The sequence below is a fragment of the Mytilus edulis genome, chromosome 9 (genome assembly GCF_963676685.1).
Source record: "Mytilus edulis chromosome 9, xbMytEdul2.2, whole genome shotgun sequence".
NCBI lineage: Eukaryota > Metazoa > Mollusca > Bivalvia > Mytilida > Mytilidae > Mytilus > Mytilus edulis.
The window spans coordinates 20,306,647-20,332,929 of NC_092352.1; the positions used below are offsets into that span (position 1 = coordinate 20,306,647).

The 26,283-nt window shown below is 32.9% G+C and overlaps 1 protein-coding gene across 1 annotated transcript; it reads left to right on the forward strand.

The window, feature by feature from the left end:
* Nucleotides 1-3: 3 nt before the first annotated feature.
* On the forward strand, nt 4-25,858 carry LOC139489614 (NACHT domain- and WD repeat-containing protein 1-like). The gene is made up of 13 exons (XM_071276211.1): nt 4-75; nt 445-543; nt 1,204-1,308; nt 3,280-3,326; nt 4,770-4,837; nt 8,953-8,993; nt 10,309-10,434; nt 10,777-10,979; nt 11,396-11,563; nt 13,008-13,191; nt 13,639-13,796; nt 14,710-18,690; nt 24,122-25,858. The coding sequence occupies exons 3-13, from the start codon at nt 1,263-1,265 to the stop codon at nt 24,347-24,349; spliced, it is 5,250 nt and encodes a 1,749-aa protein (XP_071132312.1). The 5' UTR covers nt 4-75; nt 445-543; nt 1,204-1,262; the 3' UTR covers nt 24,350-25,858.
* Nucleotides 25,859-26,283: the final 425 nt, after the last annotated feature.

A 26,283-nucleotide genomic window follows, 5' to 3' on the forward strand; every position in this document is an offset into this window, starting at 1 on the left:
GTATTTTTATAGGTTGTTGTCTGGATAAACAAATCATGTTCTTATGAACAGTCTTACTGAAATAATCATATATAGGTACTTTCTCTCACCGGTGCCCATTGATCAAACAAATATACCTCATTGCTCCTATTTAAACAGATAATGTTCAGGGCTTCAGCATTGGCATTTTTTGCAGTATTCGTATTGCCATTAATTATTAATTGATTTTTATCATTTTATTTTTTTAATACATCTTTTCCTGTAATCTTTTTTTTTCTGCTGACTAACAATCACAATAAGAATTTGTATCAAAAAATCTCTGAATGATTTTACAGCCAAGAATTTCTTTTTTAAAAATAGTTGAAGAAAATTCAAAAAATAAAAAAATGATTTGTGAGTTCAACATTTTTTTGATAAAGAAGTAAGAGAAAATTGAACTCTATTGCTTTGTTTTAAAATTTATAGATGAACATCCATTGTCAATATGACTGCCACACTTGTAGGACAGATATGTTTGGATTGGATGCCACTGCTCACACAATGTAATCCTAGAAGCTCAAATTGGTGAGATAAAGAATAGCATAAATAGATTTCTTTAAATAAATGAATATCAAAATATTCAAAATGTTTGGGCATGAAATTGTTTCAGTAGATTAAGTATGAAAAACAGTCAGACTTCTGTATTTTTCTTAGAGCACTATGGGATTTTAACTAAGCACTATTTTCATAACACCATATTAAGATTTTATGTTTCCACCCGTTCCTCAATAGAACATAAAGTATTTTTTAAAACCCTTAAACCACAACACTGAGGCTAGTACATAAACCAAATACACCATATATGATTATTGGATAACCCTGCCAGAAAATCTTATTGAATGATTGGCTTAGTTGAAATTTCATAACCTTTATCAGCTCTCTGGATGAATCAAAATGTGCTCACAGGTGTTAGAGAAATTGACAAATTTATATTAGCATGACATAGAAATCAGGAATGTGGAAGTCCCTACACTGTTATTTTGATAATCAATAATTTAAATTTATTTGATAATCATTGGGGAAACAGATTCTTACATAGTTACTCGTGGATTATCTGATTTACTCCATCTTGATAGTCGATAGTAAAATTTTGTAATTTAATAATTATCTTGATTGAACGAATCTGAAAAATTACTGGTTCCAATGTAATAACTATATTTGAATGCTGATATTGTTGTTTTTTAGCAGGTTCACTGAAACTACACAATTGATATGAATTAACAATTTAATTTGGTCATATTATAATGTCTGCTGGTTCAAAGAAGTCTCCCGTGTCTGCCAACATGCCAGGTAACACTTTTATTATGTAATATGAAGGTTTTTTTTACTTGTAACAGCCTGTAGATGCATAGCTGAAATTATGAAGAAGAAAAATACTGAAAAATCCTCAAATTTTCATCTTAAATCATCTTGACCTATCTACGTTGCCATCTTACCTACCGGTATATCTACATTATTAAATCAACAAATTTTATATTATTTTTTTTCATCAAACCAATCTATTAAGTTTTGTCATAAATTGAACAACTATTTTACTGTAAACCACAGAAACAAAACAAATGTGACGAAAAACGAGAGGACGGTCGGGTAACTGGGGGAACTAGAAATGCCTGAACCTGACGACGACGAATGAAAGTGATGGCAATTTCCTAATACTCCTGTAGTACTCCGCTTTCTCTCAGGTTGATCCTCCAAGTTTTGTTAAGTTTCAGGTAGTGTTGTACTGAGAATGTCCCTGGTCACATAAATTATAAATGGATCCTTGAGTAGTGTATAACTAAAAGATACTCGAAGTCAATGATAAGTTCAACTTGTATTAAAAAGACATGTGGAATATACGCAATTTAACAATGCATAGTAAACAGACAGTATTACAATAAATTCACCCTACAGACTATAAAACTCTTGTCTTCTTACTGACTAAAATAATGCCTAACCCCCCTATTTATACTACCCCAATTAACCTGAATAATCATAAAACACTTAACTCCCTTAACCAATGAAAAAGTGACACATAAACTGGTAGGGATAGTAGGGCACCTGGTAGGGCACTACAGCTCCAATGGTAGGGCACCTTGTAGGCTCCGGCTCTGCAAACTAGGTCAACAAAACAGGATATGTCTGTCATTGATAGTTAAATTACAATTATGAAACAAAGAACAACCTTTAAAAACAGTGGGCTGACTAATTATAACTGACAAACTTATATATGAATGATTAAACTTGTTAACCCCACCTTTAAAAGAGCAAAGTAAATGATAACACTATTGCTATAACTATAAATACATACAAAAACATAAAATCTTGAAAAGGGGGAGAATACCAAAATACAATATTCATTACACAAACATAAAGGCAACAACAGGTCACATCAAGATATAGGTTAGATAGCTTAGCAGGAAATAACTTGAAGAAATGTATTTTATTTTTGAAATAGGGTTTTTCTCGTTTGCTATTTGTAGTTAATATTTACAGATGGGAACTAGTATAACTAGTTTGGATACTGGTTTTGTAACAGTATGTACTATTTATAAGTTTGATGTTAGGTGCAGGAGGCACGAGGAAAGTTTTGGCGGTTTTTATGGGTGGGGTTTAAAGGTACTATATAAAGTTTGGGATTTAAATGTATTAGTATCGAAGGTGCTCGCAGTTACGTCGGATTGAAGTTGGTCACATAGGTATATGTGCAGTTGCTGCTATGTTTATTGTACGTACAGGCGTTGGAGGCATTAGCCGGGGGGAAAGAAACGATGCGAAAGAGGAACAATGTTATATGTCATGTGTTTATATTATGTTTCGATTGAAGAAATATGTACAATTCAGTAAAATAAAATATTGTATCGCAAGAGAAAATAAGATGTTACTGCGAGCAACTAATCCTATATCTGTGTTTGTCTTGTTTATAGCCTATTGAATTAGAAATTAAATGCTTTAAATTCGGACGAGCAGGGCGAGGGAGAATTTAAAAGACAAATATGAGTATGGTCTGCATAGTAATTTCAATAAACAAACTGGCTGAAGCAAGAAAATGAGGAAGCACACATATGAGAGAATCTACCTCAAGAATAAAAACATCATAACTGTTAAAAAATAATGAATACATTTCGTATTCCAAGCGTTTTTATTTTTCAGCTGAGATGAACTTCATTGGAAATTCAGATTCTTTATTTTTTAAATGAAATATTGTTTATAAAGAACTAATATTAAAACCTTTTGTTAATTTGATTAAACACATGATAAACTTTTTTTATGTTCTTACAGGTGTGTTGAAGCACAAATCATCTTTTGGTGCAGTTATAAATGGCAAGGTATACCATTATGTTTTATGATACAAATGTATGTATATCTGAATTTCTCAGATCCATAACCAAGACCTAGGTTATTGTATTCATTGACTTTTTTGTCTCGCTTGATTGAGTCGAAAAGCGAGACAAAGGTATTCTGTTTCCAGGGTGGTGGCGACAGCATCAACAATGTATAAGTTAGTGATATTAGATCTAGTTTATAGTGAACCACAAGTTGTAGGTCATCATATTTGGTATGCAGTTGTCTAAGCATTGGCACATCTCGTTTCCATGGAGATAATTTGGCCCTGTCCCCTCAGTTATGGTCTATTGACTTTGAAACATTTGCTTATTTTACATGTATTAGTTTGTGATTAGGTATGTTTATGGGGAACCACTAGTGTTAGGTCAATGATATTGGTATGCAGTTGTATAAGAATGGGCATTTCTCATTTCCATGGAGATTATTTGGCTCTGTCCCCTAAGTCATGGTCTATTGACTTTGAAAAGTTAGCTAAATTAACATGTATTAGTTTGTGATTAGGTCGGTTGAAGGGGAACCATTAGTGGCAGGCCATTATTGATTGTTATTCAGTTGTATAAATGTGAGTGCATCTCATTTCCATGGAGTATATTTGACTTGAAACTTTTACATAGTTTACAAGTTAATGCTTATGTTTTGGTTTGTTTAAAGTGATCAACTTATAATTAATGATATTTGGTATCGATGTATTAGCATTGCATGGCACATCTCATTTAAATGGAGATTGATTAGCCTATTACTCAGTCATGGTTCATTGACTTTGAATATTTGCCTAACTTATGTAACATGTTGAAGTATTGCTATTTTAATTTCAACATTTGCATAATCAAAATTACAAAAAAGCGAGACATATCTCTGTGATAACAGTTTATTTGGCTTTAGTCAGTATATAGAAATCATCCAACAAGGTTAAAGTATTTTTTGTTCATTAAAAGAAGTATGTTTGCATCTCACAAGTTTCATGTGATCTTTACTCATTTTTTTTATAGTTAATTGATTTGAAATAAAGAGATATGATTTAGTAACATTTTGCATACAACTTATGCTTAGTGAACACACATGATAATTGAAAAAATAATGCATTTACCTATTTTTTTTCTCTAAAATATTATTGATTGAATTCTTTCAAAACATTTGTTGAGAAAGAGCATAAAATTGGAAAAAAGATTGCCAAAATCTGTGACATAGCAATTTACTCTAACTTGACCTTAAGTGTGTAAATTATTTTTTGTCTCATCTTTGACAAGTCAATACATGGATCATGTTGCTTCCTCATTTTGAATTGGATAATTTTTGCTGTTGAAAAAAATATTCCCATTTAGGTGCACAAAAGATGAGTGATTTAGATGATTTACTAACTTTTATATTGATGTCATTAAACAAATAAAAAATCTTAGATTAATATGCTACTGTTTCTGTTATAGAGAGCAGCAATGATGATAAAGAAACCAACAACAGTAAAAGTGACAAAACCTGCACCACAAATCTTGAAGTATGTTTTAACTTATATCTTCTACAGTTGATCAAGCCTATCCTTAACTTTTTTCAGAAAGATTACATATGAAATTTTGTAAATTATTACTAGGTGTGGGGAAAAGAGCAACAAACCTTGCCACTCTTTCAGAACTTGGGAGATTTCCTTTACATTTTGATATCACCAAATCTATGATCAGATACTGGCACCAGCTTGAAAATTTGGGTTCATCCTTTCCTTTACTAAAAGATGCATATTTAGAGTCAAAGCTATTATTTGAATCAAAAATTCCCTCTTGGTATGGATCTTTAAACTATTTGCAAAAAAAAATGAATGGGGTTGACAGTCTAACCTTTGCAAGCAACTTTAGATTCAAAATTTTAATTAAAAAGTTTTTGTATGAGCACTATGAAATACAGTGGAGAAACCAAATGCATAATTATGCTGATGGGAAGCTTTGTAGCTATAGCACTTTTAAGACTAATTTTGGTCTTGAAAGATACCTTACTATATTACAATCACCTGAGCAGAGGAGAAATTTCACTCGATTGCATATTTCTTCTCACAGACTAAGAATTGAACAAGGTCGCTATCAGGGTACTCTCCGACAAGACAGAATATGTCTCAGGTGCACCTCAAATGAAGTTGATCATGAAAAACATTTTTTATTTCTTATGTACATCATCACAAGATAAGAGAAATTATTTGAATTCCACTATTGACTTACTATGCCCAAACTTTAAGCATTTGATTCCTAGCCAAAAACTGATATGGCTTCTTAATGTAGAGAATCTTGATATTTTGATATCTGTCTGTGAGTTAATTGATGAAGATAAAATATAACTTAAAAGATAAATATTTAATCAGGCTTTCTGCACTAGGCACAAGGTTGGCATGGTGGGGTACAGGACACATCGTACAAGTTCTATTACCTTCTTGTTTGTGATATTATTTTTCTTTATTAAACTGGTAATATTTTATCTTTTTTGTAATTTGTGCACTTTGGCATGTCAATTAGCATTGTCCCTTTGTGCCTCTTGCAGTTGTGTCACTTTAAATAGTACTGACTCCTCTGCACCAGGCACGAGGATGACATACCATTTATGTGCAACTTCTTACAATATCTTACCATATCATTAATGTCCCGATACACATTTCAATATATACCCACCATGCCATATAGCACTGTCCCTTGGTGCCTCTTGCAGTTCAGCTAGATATATTTAGCCTACTCACAGTATTCTTTTTTGTTACTTTCCAGAGGTGTGCCTGAGACAAAGGTTTTATATATATACTAATATGTGATAACTGTTGTTTCTTATTTGTGTTTGTAACTATGTGTCGTTTATTATATTTGTAAAAGAATATTATATTACAATGATATTATATTATGCTCCTTGTCAGCCCATTTTATGGAAATTTCTTCTTCTTCTTCTTCTTCTTCTTCTTCTTCTTCTTCTTCTTCTTCTTCTTCTTCTTCTTCTTCTTCTTCTTCTTCTTCTTCTTCTTCTTCTTCTTCTTCTTCTTCTTCTTCTTCTTCTTCTTCATCCATAAATTCATAAGGTGCACCTCACAATCCATAAGGTGCTTCCAACAATTCATAAGGTGCATCCTTCAATTCATAAGGTACAGCCCACAATCCATAAGGTGCTTCACTCAATTCATAAGGTTCATCCCTCAATTCATAAGGTGCATCCCTCAACTCACAAGGTGCATCCCTCAATTCATAAGGTGCACCCCACAATCCATAAGGTACATCCATAAATTCATAAGGTGCACCCCACAATCCATAAGGTGCTTCCAACAATTCATAAGGTGCATCCTTCAATTCATAAAGTGCATCCCTTGATTCATAAGGTGCATCCATCAATTCATGAGGTGCATCCTTCAATTCATAAAGTGCACCCCACAATTCATAAGGTGCATCCCTCAATTCATAAGGTGCATCCCTCAATTCATGAGATTCATCACTCAATTCATAAGGTGCATCCCTCAATTCATAAGGTGCATCACCCAATTCATAAGGTGCATCTTTCATTTCTTAAGGTGCACCCCTCAATTCATAAGGTGCACCCCACAATCCATAAGGTACATCCATAAATTCATAAGGTGCACCCCACAATCCATAAGGTGCTTCCAACAATTCATAAGGTGCATCCTTCAATTCATAAGGTGCATCCCTTGATTCATAAGGTGCATCCCTCAATTCATAAGGTACAGCCCTAAATTCAATATTGTGTTATAATCTGTAACAACAATTCCCGAGTCAAAAAATGTCAAAAAACTTATAAAACCTACGTAGAGCTAATAAAACACAAAAAAGTCACATCCAGACAACAAATCAGAAAAATTCATAAGTTGCATCCTTCAATTCATGAGGTGCATCCCTCAATTCACGAGGTGCATCCTTCAATTCATGAGGTGCAACCCTCAATTCTTAAGGTGCATCCCTCAATTCATGAGGTTCATCACTCAATTCATAAGGTGCATACCTCAATTCATAAGGTGCATCACCCAATTCATAAGATGCATCCTTCATTTCTTAAGGTGCACCCCTCAATTCATAAGGTGCATCCCTCAGTTTATAAGGTGCATCCATTAATTCATGAGGTTCATCACTCAATTCATAAGGTGTATCCCTCAATTCATAAGATGCATCCTTCAATTCATAAGGTGCATCCCTCAATTCATAAGGTACAGCCCTAAATTCATAAGGTGCATCCTTCAATTCATACTGTGCAACACTCAATTCATGAGGTTCATCCCTCAATTCATAAGGTGCATCCTTCAATTCATAGTTTGCATCTCTCAAATCATGAAGTTCATCCCTCAATTCATGAGGTGCACCCTTCATAAGGTGCACCCCTCAATTCATAAGGTGCATCCATTAATTCATGAGGTTAGTTTAAACATATTTATTTATAGTGGATTGGGAAACAAGTTTTGCAACTTATATTAATCCCTTTCCACTTTGCGGGTGCAAGTGCTGCCTTGTAGCGGCATTAGCCTACTCTTTTTCGAAATCTACAAGGGTGTCTTTAACGTGCAATATATATGGCTCTCTCTTAACACGGGTCAGCCATTTACCGTCCCCTTCCGACGGACTATCATCGTTTCCTCAAGACCATACTCCCAGATGGTGTCAAGGGAGAGCCGAAATTTCAGTTCCTGAAATTTTCATCCCAAACAGGAATCGAAACGAGGAACCTTTGTGTTAGTAGTCCGATGCACTAACCACTACACAACGGCTCTCTATTCATGAGGTTCATCACTCAATTCATAAGGTGCATCCCTCAATTCATAAGGTGCATCATCCAATTCATTAGGTGCACCCCTCAATTCATAAGGTACATCCCTCAATTCATAAGGTACATCACCCAATTCATAAGGTGCAACCCTCAATTCATAAGGTACAGCCCTCATTTCATAAAGTGCATCACAAAATTCATAAGGTGATCACTCAATTCATTGGGTGCAGCCCTCATTTCATAAGGTACATACCTTAATTCATAAGTTGCATCCCTCAATTCATAAGGTACAGCCCTCATTTCATAAGGTGTACCCTTCAATTCATAAGGTGCATCCCTCAATTCATAAGGTGCATCACCCAATTCATAAAGCGCATCCTTCATTTTCTTAGGTGCACCCCTCAATTCATAAGGTGCATCCCTCAGTTTATAAGGTGCATCCATTAATTCATGAGGTTCATCACTCAATTCATAAGGTGCATCCCTCAATTCATAAGGTGCATCCCTCAATTCTTAATGTGCATCACACAATTCAAAAGGTGAATTCCACAATCCATAAGGTGCTTCCCACAATTCATAAGGTGCATCACTCAATTCATAAGGTGCATCCGTCAATTCATAAAGTGCATCACTCAATTCTTAATATGCATCACATATTCATAATATGCATCACTCAATTCATTGGTACAATGGCACATCTATCAATTTGTTTTATGGGTTACCATTTTTTAATCAAAGTAATAGAATTTGGGATACTTTCTTTTTTTTGTCTGCAAGACCAATATAAAATATTTGATAGCTTTATTATTTACAAGTAGTCCATCTTTCTTCTGTGTTTTGAAATGGTTTGAAAATATTTGTTTATTATCTTTTCTGTATTTAAAGATCCTTACAGAACAATGAAAAGAAGGAAGAAACAAGATCAGGTATATTTAATATTAACAAAATTTAATTATGAGGTAACTAAGGCTAACACCAAAATCAAAGTTACTAAAAGTAGACAAAAAATGTGTGTATGAAAGTGGTTTCTGGATAATAAAAAATGCTTTTTATTAATTGAATTGCAACCTTAATTAAATATATAGTAATGTATGATTAGAAAAAGATCCCTATTGATTTTGAAACCCCTATGTCTAGGATGAAGATCATAGTTACTAGAAAAAAGTACCAAAATTTGTGCTGAAAAGGAATTTTTAAGCATATTTTTTAATGGTTTTATATATACTGATATAGCTGTCATTATAACAAATATGTAGATTTATTTTTTTATTTTTTAACACAGAGAAACCCAGATTCTCCATTTTTATGCAAAATTCTAGTATATTTTTTTTATAGTCTTTTATTCATATAATTTTGAACATGTACAACTACAACTGTATTATTTTATACCACTTAAGTATACCCTTGAATCTTGTTACATAAGAAGAATCCAAAATATATTTGTTGTACTCTAAAGTGGGATAGTCATGCTAAAGTGCGATGGTCTACGCTAAAGTACAATGGTTGTTTGTTTGCTAAAGTGCGATGGTATAGCACGCTAAAGTGTGATAGAACAAAAGAGAAAGGTTCAAGGGCACTAATGTTAAAAACAAGTCTTTTTGCTAAATCTATTTTGCTATGATATAACATATAATGCGATATGCTTTTAATTTAAGTTTCGTATTGGATAACTGAGGTAGCTTGCCGTTTACACATCCTATTAATGTTAACACATCCCCTTGTCAGTTGCAAATACAAAATTCGGTCATTGTCGGAATAAATAAAATCTATTTGTACAAGCTTTAATTTAAATGCAAGAGAAAGGGGTTGTTGTTCAAGCTTTCCCCTTTTTCATAGCGAGTATTAATTCATGTTATATTTTACTACAATGTATGTACACACTGATGTTTTAATGGACAATTTATGATTTACGCTTGAAAACGTGTGCCTTTATTTTACCAACGTTTATACTCTTCAATAAAATCGACAATATTTTAACGTAAACGTAAACATTAATTTGAATCTGTTTGCTTCCATTATTTATTTCATCTTCCAGCATGTTCATTTTTGGTTAGTATAAGCGACTGTTAACGTCATAATACAACTACGCTTCATACGTCTATACTTTCGTGGACTATCAGACTTTAGCGTATGGAGGCATCAGACTTAAGCGTAGACTTTCGCACTTTAGGTGACCATCGTACTTTAGCGTCCCCATCGCACTTTAGAGTCCTACATATTTATTGATGCTTTCATTTTCAGACAAACTAACAGATCAAATAAAGGAAGCTGAAGCTAAGTTTGACAAGTTGTTAGAAGGATGTTTGGATGATCTACCTAATTTACCTCATTCTACAGTCAGGATATTCATGAGCTCAACATTTTCTGGTATGTTACTCCCATATTGATATCTGATTTTGTCAAGTTGAATTATAAGTGTTGCCTCAAATAACCTTTAGATTTTTATAGAATTGTGTAAGCATGGTATAATTAAAAGGTTTTGGGATGATAACTAAGTTGGCTATGAGCTAAGATCTGATGATTTTGTTATATTGTTATTTTTCACATAAATCTTTTCAGGTTCAATTTTCACCATTTTCCATTGCATTAACTCAGAGTTGTGGCTCTTGAATTGTAAAATTTGATTGATAGATAAGTAATATTTAGATAATTTAATAATCTAAATAAAACTGACATGAGGTTGAAGTTTTATCTTCTTTTTTTGACTAGATATGAGATCTGAAAGAAATGCCATTGTCAGAGATGTCAATCCACTGCTGAAGGAGTACTGTGCCAAATTTAACCTTGACTTTCAGTTTGTAGACATGCGCTGGGGTGTAACAGAAGATAGCCAAATTGACCATTCCGTTGAGAAAATTTGTTTGTTGGAAGTAGAAAATTGTCAGAAGATTTCTCTTGGTCCTAACTTTATTGTAAGTAAAATTCTGAAGAGATATTTATTTTATCATATCGCACTGAAAGGCTTATCATGTCTTCTCCTTGCTTTAGTTTTGAATGAGAAAATTATGAGATTTTATGAAATAAGTTTTGATTTATTCAAAAAGTCTGAAAACTATTCTATATAAGGGGAGATAACTTAGATAATTTGATTTGACAAAGGAATCCTATCACTCACCATTCATTAAAATCACTTGAATGCCTTGTATGCCCTTTTTAAATATAATTAAATAGAGTTTGAAGCATATAGTTTCATGAATATAGAAATGCAAGAAAACATATATCTTTTGAAAATACTTTAGCTTATCCAGCCCAATTAAATACTGGGTAATTGTCTTTGGGGGCATAGGAGGTATATTTTTATTGGTTGTTTGTCTTTTATTTATAATAGCTATTGTCAGGAGACAGATATGGTTTTACACCAATACCTACAGAAATTGAGAAGGAAGAGTTTGAAATTATAAAAACATTTGCAGAGAAAGAAGCAGAGAACGCTGCATTGCTGGATATTTGGTATCGACTTGATGAAAATGCTAAACCACCCAAATATATTTTACAGGTAGTGTATATATCAAGTTAATCCTGGTTTATCTGAGCTTAATGTAAAATACTGAGATAATCCTAGTTTATCTGAGAAAATCCAAGTTTATCTGAGATAATCTAGGATTATCTTTAAAAGTGATTCAGGCAGTATATTTTATGTGCACATTTGGGATATGTTCTCTTTCTTAATTGTTTGGAATAGTGAATAATAGACATACTTAAATAGATAAGAAGGGGAGATAATACAGATTTGACTACTAAAACAGTAAATAGAAAAAATGCTGACAAAACTGTGATCAAAGAAGCAACAACAATAAAAAAAACAATTGACAGTTAAAAACAACTGCACAAAAAACTTAAGATTGAGGCAGAGATAGTTGTTAAAGTTTTACTTGGTTTTTTTTTATCATTTATACAGCTGAGTGTTTTCCTGTTCTGATTTGTCAGTTGACCCCCCAAGGAGTCATTGCCCTTTATAGTAATTTTTTTGTAACTTTTTTGTAATCTTTTTACAAAAAACTTCTCCTCTGAAACTACTGAGACAAATATAAACAAACTTGGCCACAATCATCATTAAGGTATCTAGTTTATAAAATGTGTCTGATGACCCTGCCCACTAACCAAGATGGCCTACATGGCTAAAATTAATACATAGGGGTAAAATGCTGTTTTTGGCTAATATCTCTGAAACCAAAGCTTTTAAAGCAAATCTGACATGGTTAAATTGTTCATTAGGTCAAAATCTATCTGCCCTGAATTTTTCAGACAAATCAAGCATCCTGTTGTTGTTGTTTCTACCCTGGAATTGGTAATTTTAAGAAAATTTGGCAGTTATCGGTTTATTATCTTCAATATTATTACAGATAGAGATATACTGTGAACAGCAATAATGTACAGCAAAGTAAGATCTACAAATAAATCAACGTTACTAAAGTGGTCAATTGACCTCTTAAGGCGTTATTGCCTTTTATAGTCAATTTTTATTAACAATTTTCGTAAATTTATTGTAAATTTTTACAAAATATTTTCCTCTGAAACTAATGGGGCAAGTTCATTATAGATAGAGATGATTGTAAGCAGCTAAAATGTTCAGTAAAGCAAGATCTACAAAACATCACCATCATCAAAACACAATTTTGTCATGAATCCATGAGTGTCCTTTGTTTATTATGCACATAGACCAAGGTGAGCGACACAGGCTCTTTAGAGCTTCTAGCTGATTCATTAGTAGAATTTGTTGTTGATTGCAATTTTTTATCATATCTGTTCAATGCAATCACTTGTTTCTTAGACTAAGGACAATTTAGAGAAAGACATATTGTTGAAAAATGTGTGTTGACCTCTAGGTGTTTTTTTTTTTATGTCATTGGGTTGCTGTCACATTGACATATACAAAATGTACCAACTCATCTTATTTTATTCTAATTAGATAATTTAGAGAAAAATATTTTCCTTTTCAGCCAATCAGATCACAGTTTACATTTTATGGTGATCATTCTGTTGGATGTGAAGAACTGAAAGCTAAAGACACACTTGGTTGGGAGAAAACTTTCATGCTTCTACAAAATATTCTAAGACAAGCAGTAATGCAATGTAATGCAGCACAACTTAGTGAAGAGAAACTTCATAATTATTTTAAATCAGGTAATTATTTCCAATAATAGATAAGAAGATGTGGTATGAGTGCCAGTGAGACAATTCTCCAGTCACAGTTTGTAAAAAAAACCAACATTATAGATCAAAGTACAGTCTTCAACACGGTGCCTTGGCTCACACAGAACAACAAGCTATAAAGGGCCCCAAAAATTACTAGTGTATTTCTAATCAAAAGGGAAAACCATTGAAGATGTAATTTTTGATGAATTTATGGCATCTTATACATGTATTAGAATATGAACTAGAATGGGTTGAAATTGCTCATTTGTCATCTTTTTCTTTCATTCAAATACCTTTGGTTTTTATGACTTTCCATAGTCAAACAGTCACTATGTCAAGTACAAGAAGCAAAATTATTTTTTTAACTCTTATAATAATTTATGTACCAGGGAAGATTTATTTTTGTTTATACATGTATCAACATTGTTCTTTCAGTTACTGAATTAGAAGTAAAGAAAGGAATTTTGACTGCTGATAAACCTGAAATGCACACAAGTGTCTACCAAAGAATATTGTTGGGATTAGACATTGACAAAAGTAGAGATATCACAGCTGTAAAAAGATATTTTGATACTAACATGGAAAATGGCAAGGTAAATTCTACTGTAATAACATTAAAACAACCAATGTTTATAATTAGGAGAGCAAGGTAAATTCTACTGTTATAACATTAAACTAACCAATGTTTATAATTAGGAGTAAATTTTTGATGAATTTCTTGAATAGAGAAGTCAATGAACTTTTAACTCACTTTCATTATCTATAATTCATATCTATTTCGTAAACAATACAAATTAAGCAATAGGTTACCCTTATGGACTTTGTACAAGACACCATGAAGTTTTGATATCGACGACATTGACCATATTAAGTAGATATCAACAAATTATGAATCAAATGTCTATCTGCTACAGTTATCTTTTTAGCAATTTAGTTTATCTTGGTTCATCTGCTAAAGATGTCAATACAAACAGTATCAACTGTATATCCCTATATCATTCTTCATTCTTAACTTAATTAGCTTGATATGTCTTGTTTTTATTCATTGTTTCAGTTCATCAATATTGATTTGGTATCTGGGTATGGCTTACACATATATGCTTTTATGTGGTCTTCAAATTTTTAGGCCCCACTTAGGGGCATTATGCGCGTCCATTTGTTCGTCCGTCTGTCCGTTCATTTGTTTGTCAATACGTTCATTTGTCCATCTGTCTCACTTCAGGTTAAAGTTTTTGGTCAATTTTAAGGTAGTTTTTGATGAAGTTGAAGTCCAATCAACTTGAAACTTAGTACACATGTTCCATATGATATGATCTTTCTCATTTAAATACCAAATTAGAGTTTTTACTCTAATTTTACAACCCTGTGAACATAGTAAATGATAGTTCAAGTGGGGCATCTGTCACGATCTGTGTACTTTGGACACATTCTTGTTTGTATGTATATGAGATCTCAAAAAGCATTCAATATCCTTTTTAACATACTGCATTAAAAATATCTTTTCAGTTGATAATAAATGATCAAGTCAAGTTACTAAGAGGGAAAATGGTTGAAGAAAAAGTTCCATTCGCTTTAAAGAAATCAAAAAGAATTCATCAATATAATCTCAATTGGTATGAAGGAGGAGTTGATCCTGAAAAACATAAAGATCATTCTTCATACATCAAACAACTATGTGATGATCTCATCCAGGATGTTTCTGAACTTATTGATAAAGCTAGAGAAGACCAGAAAAACCTAATAAGAAAATGGGAATTTTACATGAGCTATAATGAAGTACTTCATCATCTGCATTTTTGTAAATTAAAATGTGAGGCTTTCTGTGGTAGAGTTGATGTTTTAGAGCAAGCCAAACAATATATTCTCAAGGACAAATCTAGACGGCCTCTTATTTTGCATGCTCCTTCAGGTGGTGGGAAAACATGTGTTATTGCCAAAATTATGGAAAATTTACAAGTGTGGTTCAAGAAGGAGCCTCACATTGGAATTATTAGGTTTTTAGGCACATCTCGCTATAGTTTGAACATATATGATGTACTTTTTGGACTCTGTGGACAACTTGCTGACTGTGCTAAAATTATGATGGAACCAGTAGGCTACAAAAATATGAAGAACATGCTAGAATATATGCCAAGATTCTTGCGTCGAGTGTCAAACAAGGTGAAAAAGCCAATTGTTATTCTTCTAGACTCTCTTGATCAGCTGTCTTCAAGAGATGATGCTTTTATATTGAAATGGCTGCCAACAGTCCTACCAACAAACATAAAGATGATTTTGTCAACATTACCACAGGAACATGAAATTTTGAACACTCTGCAGACAATGTTTCCAGATAACACCAACTTCATAGAATTACCTAAACTTCCAGATGATACAGGATTTGAAATGACAAAAAAATATCTAGCAAAAAGGAAGAGAGCTGTTACTCAGAATCAAGCAAACCAAATCATAAATGCATTTAGAAATTGCAGAGGGCCTTTATACCTTAAACTGGTCCTAGATGAGGCTGTAAATTGGAGTTCTTACACTTCTGATAATGCTTTAGTTTTGCAAGATTCAGTACATAGAGCCATAAACCAGCTGTTTGACAACATGGAAAAGAAATTTGGGCAAGTTTTGATAAGCCATGCTCTAGGTTACATTACAGTTGCCTACAATGGAATTTCTGATATTGAATGGGAGGATGTATTATCCTGTGATGACGAAGCACTGAATGATATCTACCGCTATCATAATCCGCCTGTCTCTGGCATTGTACGAATGCCACCGGTACTTGTAGCAAGGATAAGATATGATCTCAGAGAATATATTGTAGAGCGAAGATCATTTGGAAAAACAACTCTGAATTGGTATCATAGGCAATTCTTTGAGACAGCTCATGGAAGATATGCTTTTGGCAGTGCAGGCAAAAAATTACACAAAGTATTGGCAGAATATTTCATTGCCAATGATGGTATTCAAAGGGACATAACCCTACACAGAAGAAATATGACAGCTGAGAATGCAGATAGGCAAGTCACAAAACAACCACTTGTTGTGAAGAATAAAAGAAAACTGATAGCTGCCCCATATCACATTACCCATGCTGGAGATCAGATAGATCCTTCAATTGCCAAGTCAGAATGCTTTTGTAATTTGAAATTCTTGACAATGAGAATGCAAGCCCTGCCTTTATCAACCTTGGTGGACGACATGACAGAATATTTGGACAAAACAGATGATGAAGAGGTGGCCTTCTTGAGAAATTACTTCCTTGTCTCTAAATCAGAAAACTTATATGGTATCAACTTTGCCATAAATCTACTGTCAAGGTTATACATTGCTGAGAATCAACCATATCTTCAGGAATTACTTCAACAAGCAAAAGATACAGTGTCCTGCAGTAAATCTCCACTACTTATCCCTGTATTTCCATGTTTAGCGCCAAGAAAAGACCCTTCAACAGCTCTATTGAAGACCTATAATGATATAAATAATATAGTTTCTCACGGTACAGAATCAGTTTTGATGACAAATTCTAGAGTCAAAGATTCAGATGGAGCATATTATTCAATTTATGATGCAATCAATAATGAAATTTACCAATTGGATCAAAATAAAAATTTCAAACCCATAATGCTACCCATACTTGATAAGTCAGAGAAAAGAGTAATCCAGTTAGGGAAAGATAGTTTGCAGACTTTCCATCTACACAATCAGCTGTCAAACCAGTATATGTTTTCTAAAGTTAGTAAAGATATTGGAACCAAGAAATGTTATCCAATAATGAGCTGTCTCAGTACCGATTCTCTACACTTAACAATTCTGTTCAGCAATGGTGATGTGCTAACGCTTGACACAAACAGTTTTAAAAAGGTTGATTTGATCACATTAGAGAAATCAGATAGTGTTTCTAACATCATAACTACAAATGAAGAAAATTTAAAGGTTATCTTGAGTATAAGTGCAGAAAAAAAGGGAAAGAATACAAGTAGTTGTGTCAGAATCCATGCTATTGGAAGTACAGACAATGGAAAGATAGTAAACACTAACCATACTTTTACTAAAGGCCTTGCTGCAGTTGGATATAACGAAAGTCTACTTGTTGGAAGTAGTAATAGGGAAAATAGAGGAACTTTGACAGTAATAAACTTAGAAGATGCCAGTAAAGCTATCGATAAAGATCTCTCTTCCAAAGTACTGCAGTTATCTGTAGCACATTCCCATGCACTGGCTGCCATTTGGTTGGAGCAAGGCTTTGTAGCTGTGTACGACATCTCTAATGGCGAGGTTGTCCAACAATTGAATGTAATAAATACTATAACTAGCTTTGGAGTGAGTTGGATGAATGATTTAGTCTTCATTGGTGACAACCAAGGACAGTTATTTATGTACAAATCTCAGACAGGGAAACAGTTTGGAAATTTCAAAGCTGATAGTGATGAAATCATCAAAGTCGCAGTACTTGAAGATCAAGTTGTAACTGTGAGCAAGGAGAATACAGCTAAGGTTTGGGAGTTGACAACATTACTTACAGCTAATGTCAACAAGTTATCCATTGTAGAAGTCAGTACAGAGGGATCTGATTTGTTGGCACAGAAAGGTATTGTTGGTTTTGATATTGACCTAAAAGGACACTCCATAATAACCGCTTCAGAAGACAGAAATCTGAGGATCTGGTCTGTAGATAATGTGAAACTACAAAATAAAATCCACATTGGAATCCTTGGTCAAAAAGTATTAGCAACAATTAACTCAATGTGTATTGTTTTGGATAGAATTACCAAGACCCTGAAAATAGTGGACATTAAAAAAGGAGCAGAAAATATGGTCACCCACAATGTGTTAGATTTTTGCCAAGGAAAAGATTGTAGGACATTGTATCTAGTGAAATCTGCAGAAAACAACCAATTTATAGAAATCATTGATGTAGGACTTCTTAAAATAAAAAAATCATTCCTGTTGAAACAAAATATTACTACTGACAGAATTGATCTTGCATTGAATGATTCTGAACGTTTTTTAGCAATAAGGGTGAAAGTTAATGAGAAAGAATATGAAGACATTCTAGCAGCATGGCAAAAACAAAGTTGGCGCAATGCTGGGTTTATGCCTGAATCTCATAAACACAGGTTTTATGCTATTGATCTACCCCAAGCTACAGGAGGTTTAATGCCTTGTAATAGAGTTTTGACCAAGACTCCACATCTAGGACAGATTATACAGCCATATAAAGGCAATGTTATGATGATCACTACACGTCGCTTTGTTTGTTTCTGGGATATTCCTACTGGCAAATGTGACTATAGAATTATCAAGAAAGAAAAGCTTGGATTTTTGTATCAGCCAAAACATTTGGATGAACCTCCCTATATATTAAACATGGAATGTAGCCAAGATGGTCTTTATGTTGCAGGTGGTTCAGAGGAGGGATACATGCTTATATGGGAAACCAAAACAGGTCTGCCTGCAGGAGGAAATGAACCCAAGAAAAGGCATTCAGCTTCGGTAGGTTAAACTCGTTTATCTTAAATAACTTTCAAAATCTAATAATTATTTTTAATTTTTTAAAAGGACACGCAAGCTTTTGCTAAAACTTGGTGTTTTTTGGCCTAATCATTATTTTTAAATCTTTTACTTTGAAATTGGTAGGCCCAAAGGTAAAATCACAAAAATACTGAACTACCAGGAAAATTCAAAACGGAAAGTCCCTTATCAAATGGAAAAAAATCAAAAGCTTAAGCACATCAAACAAATGGATAACAGCTGTCATATTCCTGACTTGGTACAGGCATTTTCTCTTGTAGATAATGGTGGATTAACCCTGGTTTTAAAGCTAGCTAAACCTCTCACTTGTATGACAAAATGTTACTTAATTTTACCTGAATGTTCCTTATGGTATCATGATTTAACTATATTCAAAGATTTATTGCCCCTGGAATATCATTTTTTTTAAATTTCTTTATACAAAATTCTCAGAAATGATCCTGAATATGTTTAATTGTCATTTGTTCCATGTTTGCAATGTGTTCTGATTCTTTGTAAATATTTTTTAGGGTAAATTTATTTCTGTTTGATGTGATGCTGTTCTAATCTTATTTTAATTGTCTTTTGTTTATACTGTATCTTTTCTGTGGTAATCTGTTATGTAATAGGGAAATGTGTGTTAACACCTGAGCAAACATCCAACCTCATATCTTCTTGCAAATTCTTTGACCTGACAATTAAACCATCCTGATCTAACTTTCGGCCCTATATTTTAATTTTGCTAATAAATGTGTCAGTGAACAAAATCCTCAAAGTCACACATAATGAGTTCATATTAATTTCATAGTAATTTAAATAATTTAATTACCCCTGATTTCTTTCAGAACACACTGTTTGAACTCATGATATGTAAAATTAAGGATTTAGTGCTCACATTATTATCAACCTAATTTTTCCTGCTATCACCTATCTTGTAAATAAACTCCTGGGAAATACTGTGTAGCAATGCCATTGGTATCCATGTTTGAATTAAACATAAATCATAATTTAATTGCAACTTTTATTTTATATATATACATCACGATTATAATTTGGCCCTTGGGGAAACTACTCAGCTAAAAAATTTAATTTTTTGCTCCATGCCTAAACCAAGAGCCTAGCTATGTGCATACTGAAAAGTAGCAAAGTATAGACCCCTGGCTTGACATCACACCAATCCAATTGGAACGATGGTTCAAAATAAATGCATGAGGCTATCAGGAAGCCTATGAGGCTATCATTCCTAGAGGCTATCATGCCTATGAGGCTATGAGGAAGCCTATAATGAGACAATGAGGAAGCCTGTAAGGAGGCTATGAGGAAGCCTAGTAGTGTTGATGTTGAATTGGTGTTGGAATGAATTTGTATGAAATTTGACAGTTTATCCCCAGAAATTCTTGGGGGATGAGTGAAATTTTTGAAACAACCAGTGATAAAATTTCATAAATGAAATCAATAAACATAATGCTGAGATTGCTTCCCCTGTCATGGCAATATTGAAGGTGAAAGGAGGGGTCGGTGGGAGGCAAGTTTTTAGCTAAAACACTATTAGCACTATTAGCCAAGATTATTCTATAACTGCTTAATCTGCATTTAGATAAATGAATACTCAAGGCAGCATACACAGGTTTTTAATACACAACTTCTTAATGGGATACTCCTAAGTGGGAGGAGTTAAAACTGCACCCAGATTAATGTATCAAGAAACAAAGGACAAAGGAAGCCAAATGCCACAAGTGGTCACTAATTAACAAGACATGTATATTTGTATTGGAACTGATGAAATTAGACCTCCTGCTAAGAACATGTGATAAACTTCATATCTAACTGATTGACATATGATAATAAATCTGTTTCATCTCAACAGCAAAGAAAATACACATCCTGGGAAAATCCTAAAATAATGACTACTGAGTAATTAAAATCAAATTATGTATAAACATACTTATATAACATATAAGTACCTATTTATACAAAATTCTCAGAAATGATCCTGAATATGTTTAATTGTCATTTGTTCCATGTTTGCAATGTGTTCTGATTCTTTGTAAATATTTTTTAGGGTAAATTTATTTCTGTTTGATGTGATGCTGTTCTAATCTTATTTTAATTGTCTTTTGTTTATACTGTATCTTTTCTGTGGTAATCTGTTATGTAATAGGGAAATGTGTGTTAACACCTGAGCAAACATCCAACCTCATATCTTCTTGCAAATTCTTTGACCTGACAATTAAACCATCCTGATCTAACTTTCGGCCCTATATTTTAATTTTGCTAATAAATGTGTCAGTGAACAAAATCCTCAAAGTCACACATAATGAGTTCATATTAATTTCATAGTAATTTAAATAATTTAATTACCCCTGATTTCTTTCAGAACACACTGTTTGAACTCATGATATGTAAAATTAAGGATTTAGTGCTCACATTATTATCAACCTAATTTTTCCTGCTATCACCTATCTTGTAAATAAACTCCTGGGAAATACTGTGTAGCAATGCCATTGGTATCCATGTTTGAATTAAACATAAATCATAATTTAATTGCAACTTTTATTTTATATATATACATCACGATTATAATTTGGCCCTTGGGGAAACTACTCAGCTAAAAAATTTAATTTTTTGCTCCATGCCTAAACCAAGAGCCTAGCTATGTGCATACTGAAAAGTAGCAAAGTATAGACCCCTGGCTTGACATCACACCAATCCAATTGGAACGATGGTTCAAAATAAATGCATGAGGCTATCAGGAAGCCTATGAGGCTATCATTCCTAGAGGCTATCATGCCTATGAGGCTATGAGGAAGCCTATAATGAGACAATGAGGAAGCCTGTAAGGAGGCTATGAGGAAGCCTAGTAGTGTTGATGTTGAATTGGTGTTGGAATGAATTTGTATGAAATTTGACAGTTTATCCCCAGAAATTCTTGGGGGATGAGTGAAATTTTTGAAACAACCAGTGATAAAATTTCATAAATGAAATCAATAAACATAATGCTGAGATTGCTTCCCCTGTCATGGCAATATTGAAGGTGAAAGGAGGGGTCGGTGGGAGGCAAGTTTTTAGCTAAAACACTATTAGCACTATTAGCCAAGATTATTCTATAACTGCTTAATCTGCATTTAGATAAATGAATACTCAAGGCAGCATACACAGGTTTTTAATACACAACTTCTTAATGGGATACTCCTAAGTGGGAGGAGTTAAAACTGCACCCAGATTAATGTATCAAGAAACAAAGGACAAAGGAAGCCAAATGCCACAAGTGGTCACTAATTAACAAGACATGTATATTTGTATTGGAACTGATGAAATTAGACCTCCTGCTAAGAACATGTGATAAACTTCATATCTAACTGATTGACATATGATAATAAATCTGTTTCATCTCAACAGCAAAGAAAATACACATCCTGGGAAAATCCTAAAATAATGACTACTGAGTAATTAAAATCAAATTATGTATAAACATACTTATATAACATATAAGTACCTATTTATACAAAATTCTCAGAAATGATCCTGAATATGTTTAATTGTCATTTGTTCCATGTTTGCAATGTGTTCTGATTCTTTGTAAATATTTTTTAGGGTAAATTTATTTCTGTTTGATGTGATGCTGTTCTAATCTTATTTTAATTGTCTTTTGTTTATACTGTATCTTTTCTGTGGTAATCTGTTATGTAATAGGGAAATGTGTGTTAACACCTGAGCAAACATCCAACCTCATATCTTCTTGCAAATTCTTTGACCTGACAATTAAACCATCCTGATCTAACTTTCGGCCCTATATTTTAATTTTGCTAATAAATGTGTCAGTGAACAAAATCCTCAAAGTCACACATAATGAGTTCATATTAATTTCATAGTAATTTAAATAATTTAATTACCCCTGATTTCTTTCAGAACACACTGTTTGAACTCATGATATGTAAAATTAAGGATTTAGTGCTCACATTATTATCAACCTAATTTTTCCTGCTATCACCTATCTTGTAAATAAACTCCTGGGAAATACTGTGTAGCAATGCCATTGGTATCCATGTTTGAATTAAACATAAATCATAATTTAATTGCAACTTTTATTTTATATATATACATCACGATTATAATTTGGCCCTTGGGGAAACTACTCAGCTAAAAAATTTAATTTTTTGCTCCATGCCTAAACCAAGAGCCTAGCTATGTGCATACTGAAAAGTAGCAAAGTATAGACCCCTGGCTTGACATCACACCAATCCAATTGGAACGATGGTTCAAAATAAATGCATGAGGCTATCAGGAAGCCTATGAGGCTATCATTCCTAGAGGCTATCATGCCTATGAGGCTATGAGGAAGCCTATAATGAGACAATGAGGAAGCCTGTAAGGAGGCTATGAGGAAGCCTAGTAGTGTTGATGTTGAATTGGTGTTGGAATGAATTTGTATGAAATTTGACAGTTTATCCCCAGAAATTCTTGGGGGATGAGTGAAATTTTTGAAACAACCAGTGATAAAATTTCATAAATGGCCATAACACAGATGGTAACAGCTGAGTGTCCCCAAGGATTTGTGAGGTTAGGGAGGGGGTACCTTCAATAAAGCCATGAAATAAAAAAAAATAAAAAAATAATAAAAATAATAAATGTTATCACATAATAATACACAATATCAAAATCAATTGTCAAACAAAAACAATATCATCTAGAAACTCTGTAAAAAACATGTGTATGGAATATTTGAAAATGAGCATGCCCTTAAATTCTACCTAACCTACTTTGAGCTTTTTTTAAATTTCATAATTTTGGCTTATACTTAAAATCTATAACAGTTCTAGGAAAAGTGACATGGATATAATTATCAGAGGGAAAGGTCTATCTTCTTTGAAATTTACTAAAAATTAGACAATCCATTTTTGAGCTATTGCCCCTAAATTTGATCAATTTTGACCAAACTTTTAAGTATTTGGTTATTATCATGATTATCTTAAAAATGGTATTAGATCTTGATAGAGAAAAATTCTGAACTGTAAAAATGAGACCTTCAAAGAAGTCACATGGACATAATCAACATTTGACTCTTTATAAGAGTTGTTGCCCTTGAAATGCATACATATTTTGCACTTTTATCAAATACTCTAATAGAAATTGTAAAAGCATTAAGCTCACCAAAATATAATCTACAAATAAACCAACATGACAAAAATATACTCTTATTGGTTTCATTGCCCTTGAAGACTTGAACTTTCTAAATTTGAAGCCATTAATTATGGTGTCGGACCCAATTAAATGATTGACTGAACTTAAAGTGTGATAATGTGAGTGAGGCATGATCTGCCTTCTGGGCACATTTTCTTGTTTATCTTAAGATGAATAATTTCATTTGTGTCTTTTATTTATTAAATGATAAGTTTTGATGTTTATTATGCAGGTGGTTCATATCACAATATCCCCAGATAGTAGATGGGTTGTGTCTAGCTGCCTAAATAACATGCTGATACTATGGGACATCATTACTGGAATAGATCTGGCTAGTCTGAAGATCCCCTCAGATGTCCAACAGATGAAATTTACAGCTGACTCTAAGCACCTGGTAATCAATACAGGGTTTCGTAGTACTAGGATGTTAGTGTATAGACTTCATACTGGTGAATCATAACCTGGTCACGGCACCATAATATTGTGAAGGAAACACAAGTTGTAATCTTTTTAATTGTATTGCAGTAGAGCCTCATTCAGGTATAGAGTAACAACAACTTAATAAAATGACGTTACAATAAACGTTCCTTACCGACGTTGCAGGACGTCACGTGAAAGTTTGTGGGTTTCTCAACAACAGGGTTTCCTAATACAAGGATGTTAGTGTACAGACTTCATACTGGTGAATCATGACTCTAAACATCTGGTAATCAATACAGGGTTTCGTAATACTAGGATGTCAGTGTACAGATATCATACTGGTGAATCATGACTCTAAACACCTGGTAATAAATACAGAATTACTGAATGTTAGTGTACATTTCATAATTATAATGGCAAAACATGACAAATAAATATAATTATTACTTAGTATAGGATAAAAATCTGTTCAGTTTGAAATAACAATAATTTCGTAATGCAACAAATTTAATATTTATTTTTATACATGTATTTGGCTTGGCATATGATATGATACAACAGGGTTCACAGCATCTTAATATCTACCATTATGTTGAAACTTTCATATTTTTTTTTTGTTTAATTGTTTTTGGATAGTTTAAACCCTTCAGTCCAATTTATTTATGTTGTTCACCTACTAGAAATAGATATACAGCACATGGACAAATGTTTTTCACTTTTCAGTATTTTCATCATTAATCTATAAAAAGTTTTTAAAAGTTCCAAAAAAAATCATTTCATGAAATTTCCATCATTAAACTCAAAAATGATTTGTAATCTTATTTTAATGTCATTGGAAGCATTGCAGAAAACTACAAGAATTTTTAAAAGAAAGCTATGAAAATGAGCAAGATTTTAAATATTATATTGTTCCATTTTTTCACGCAGTCCTTTATAAAATTAAACTCTTCTGGGTTTTTTTTCATGCACATTATAAGCAAGCAATAGTATGTATATATAACACTGTGTTCAGTTTTTGGAATGTTTTTTCCCTCACATGACTGTAATCATAGAAAACCGGGTGTCCATCCTTTAAGGTTTATATCAGCACTGTCTGGGACAAGTATACTATCATCTCTCCTGAATTACTTTTTTTCAGGAGTTATGTTCCTTAGAAATGAAAATTGTATAAAATAAAAAATGCATTGTTAGGGTTTTCATGTGTTAAGAATTTGTATATAACATGTATTGTAAATCAATTCATCATATTTGATACTGGAAGTATACTCAAATAGTTTTGCCAAAATTAGCCATTTTACATCTTTCATCATTTTATCCATATATTGCAGCAGGATCTCTGATATTAATTAGTTGCCATGAAATCATAGAACAAAAAAATTTAGCATAGTGCATGAAGTCTGGTGGACAGTTATCTCATTTATCAATCATACAACATTTTCTTTTTTTTTTATTAAAAATAACTCACTTAAACTGCCTCCATCACAAACATTGTTTGTTTTTTTTTTCACTGTTATGGTATATTTTATTACCAATAAAGTATTTAATAATTCACAGGACTTCTGGTGTTACATTTAAGCCATCTATAGTTAATGGAGAAAGTGTCCAAATAACTTCCTGAGTGTTATATCTGTATGGCTGTTAGCTAGCATACTACTTGAATAAAAAAGAATCCTTGTCAGAACTATGAATAAAATATGGCATACTATAGGATAGTGGCTCTTCTTCTGGGCTTGATCTAATAACATTTTCTATATTCAAGTACTTATGAAATGTTGTTACAAATATAAATGAAAAGTTCACATTGGAGAATTTGTGAAGTTATTTTTTTCAGTAATTGATTTTCATTCTCAATACCTTCGCTGTAATATAAGGATCTGGGTAAATGTGCTTATGGTTCTATTGTCTCTTAATTCATGTGTATTTCAAGTTTAGTTGGAAAAACACATTCACACGCTATCACAATCAGGGGAATCC

Excerpts from the sequence above, each read along its gene's own strand:
- LOC139489614 (XM_071276211.1), top strand. The coding sequence starts at position 1,263 with ATGTCTGCTGGTTCAAAGAAGTCTCCCGTGTCTGCCAACATGCCAG. Across the intron at positions 1,309-3,279 it reads CGTGTCTGCCAACATGCCAG|GTGTGTTGAAGCACAAATCA; the intron begins GTAACACTTTTA and ends ATGTTCTTACAG. Across the intron at positions 8,994-10,308 it reads GAAGGAAGAAACAAGATCAG|ACAAACTAACAGATCAAATA; the intron begins GTATATTTAATA and ends TTTCATTTTCAG.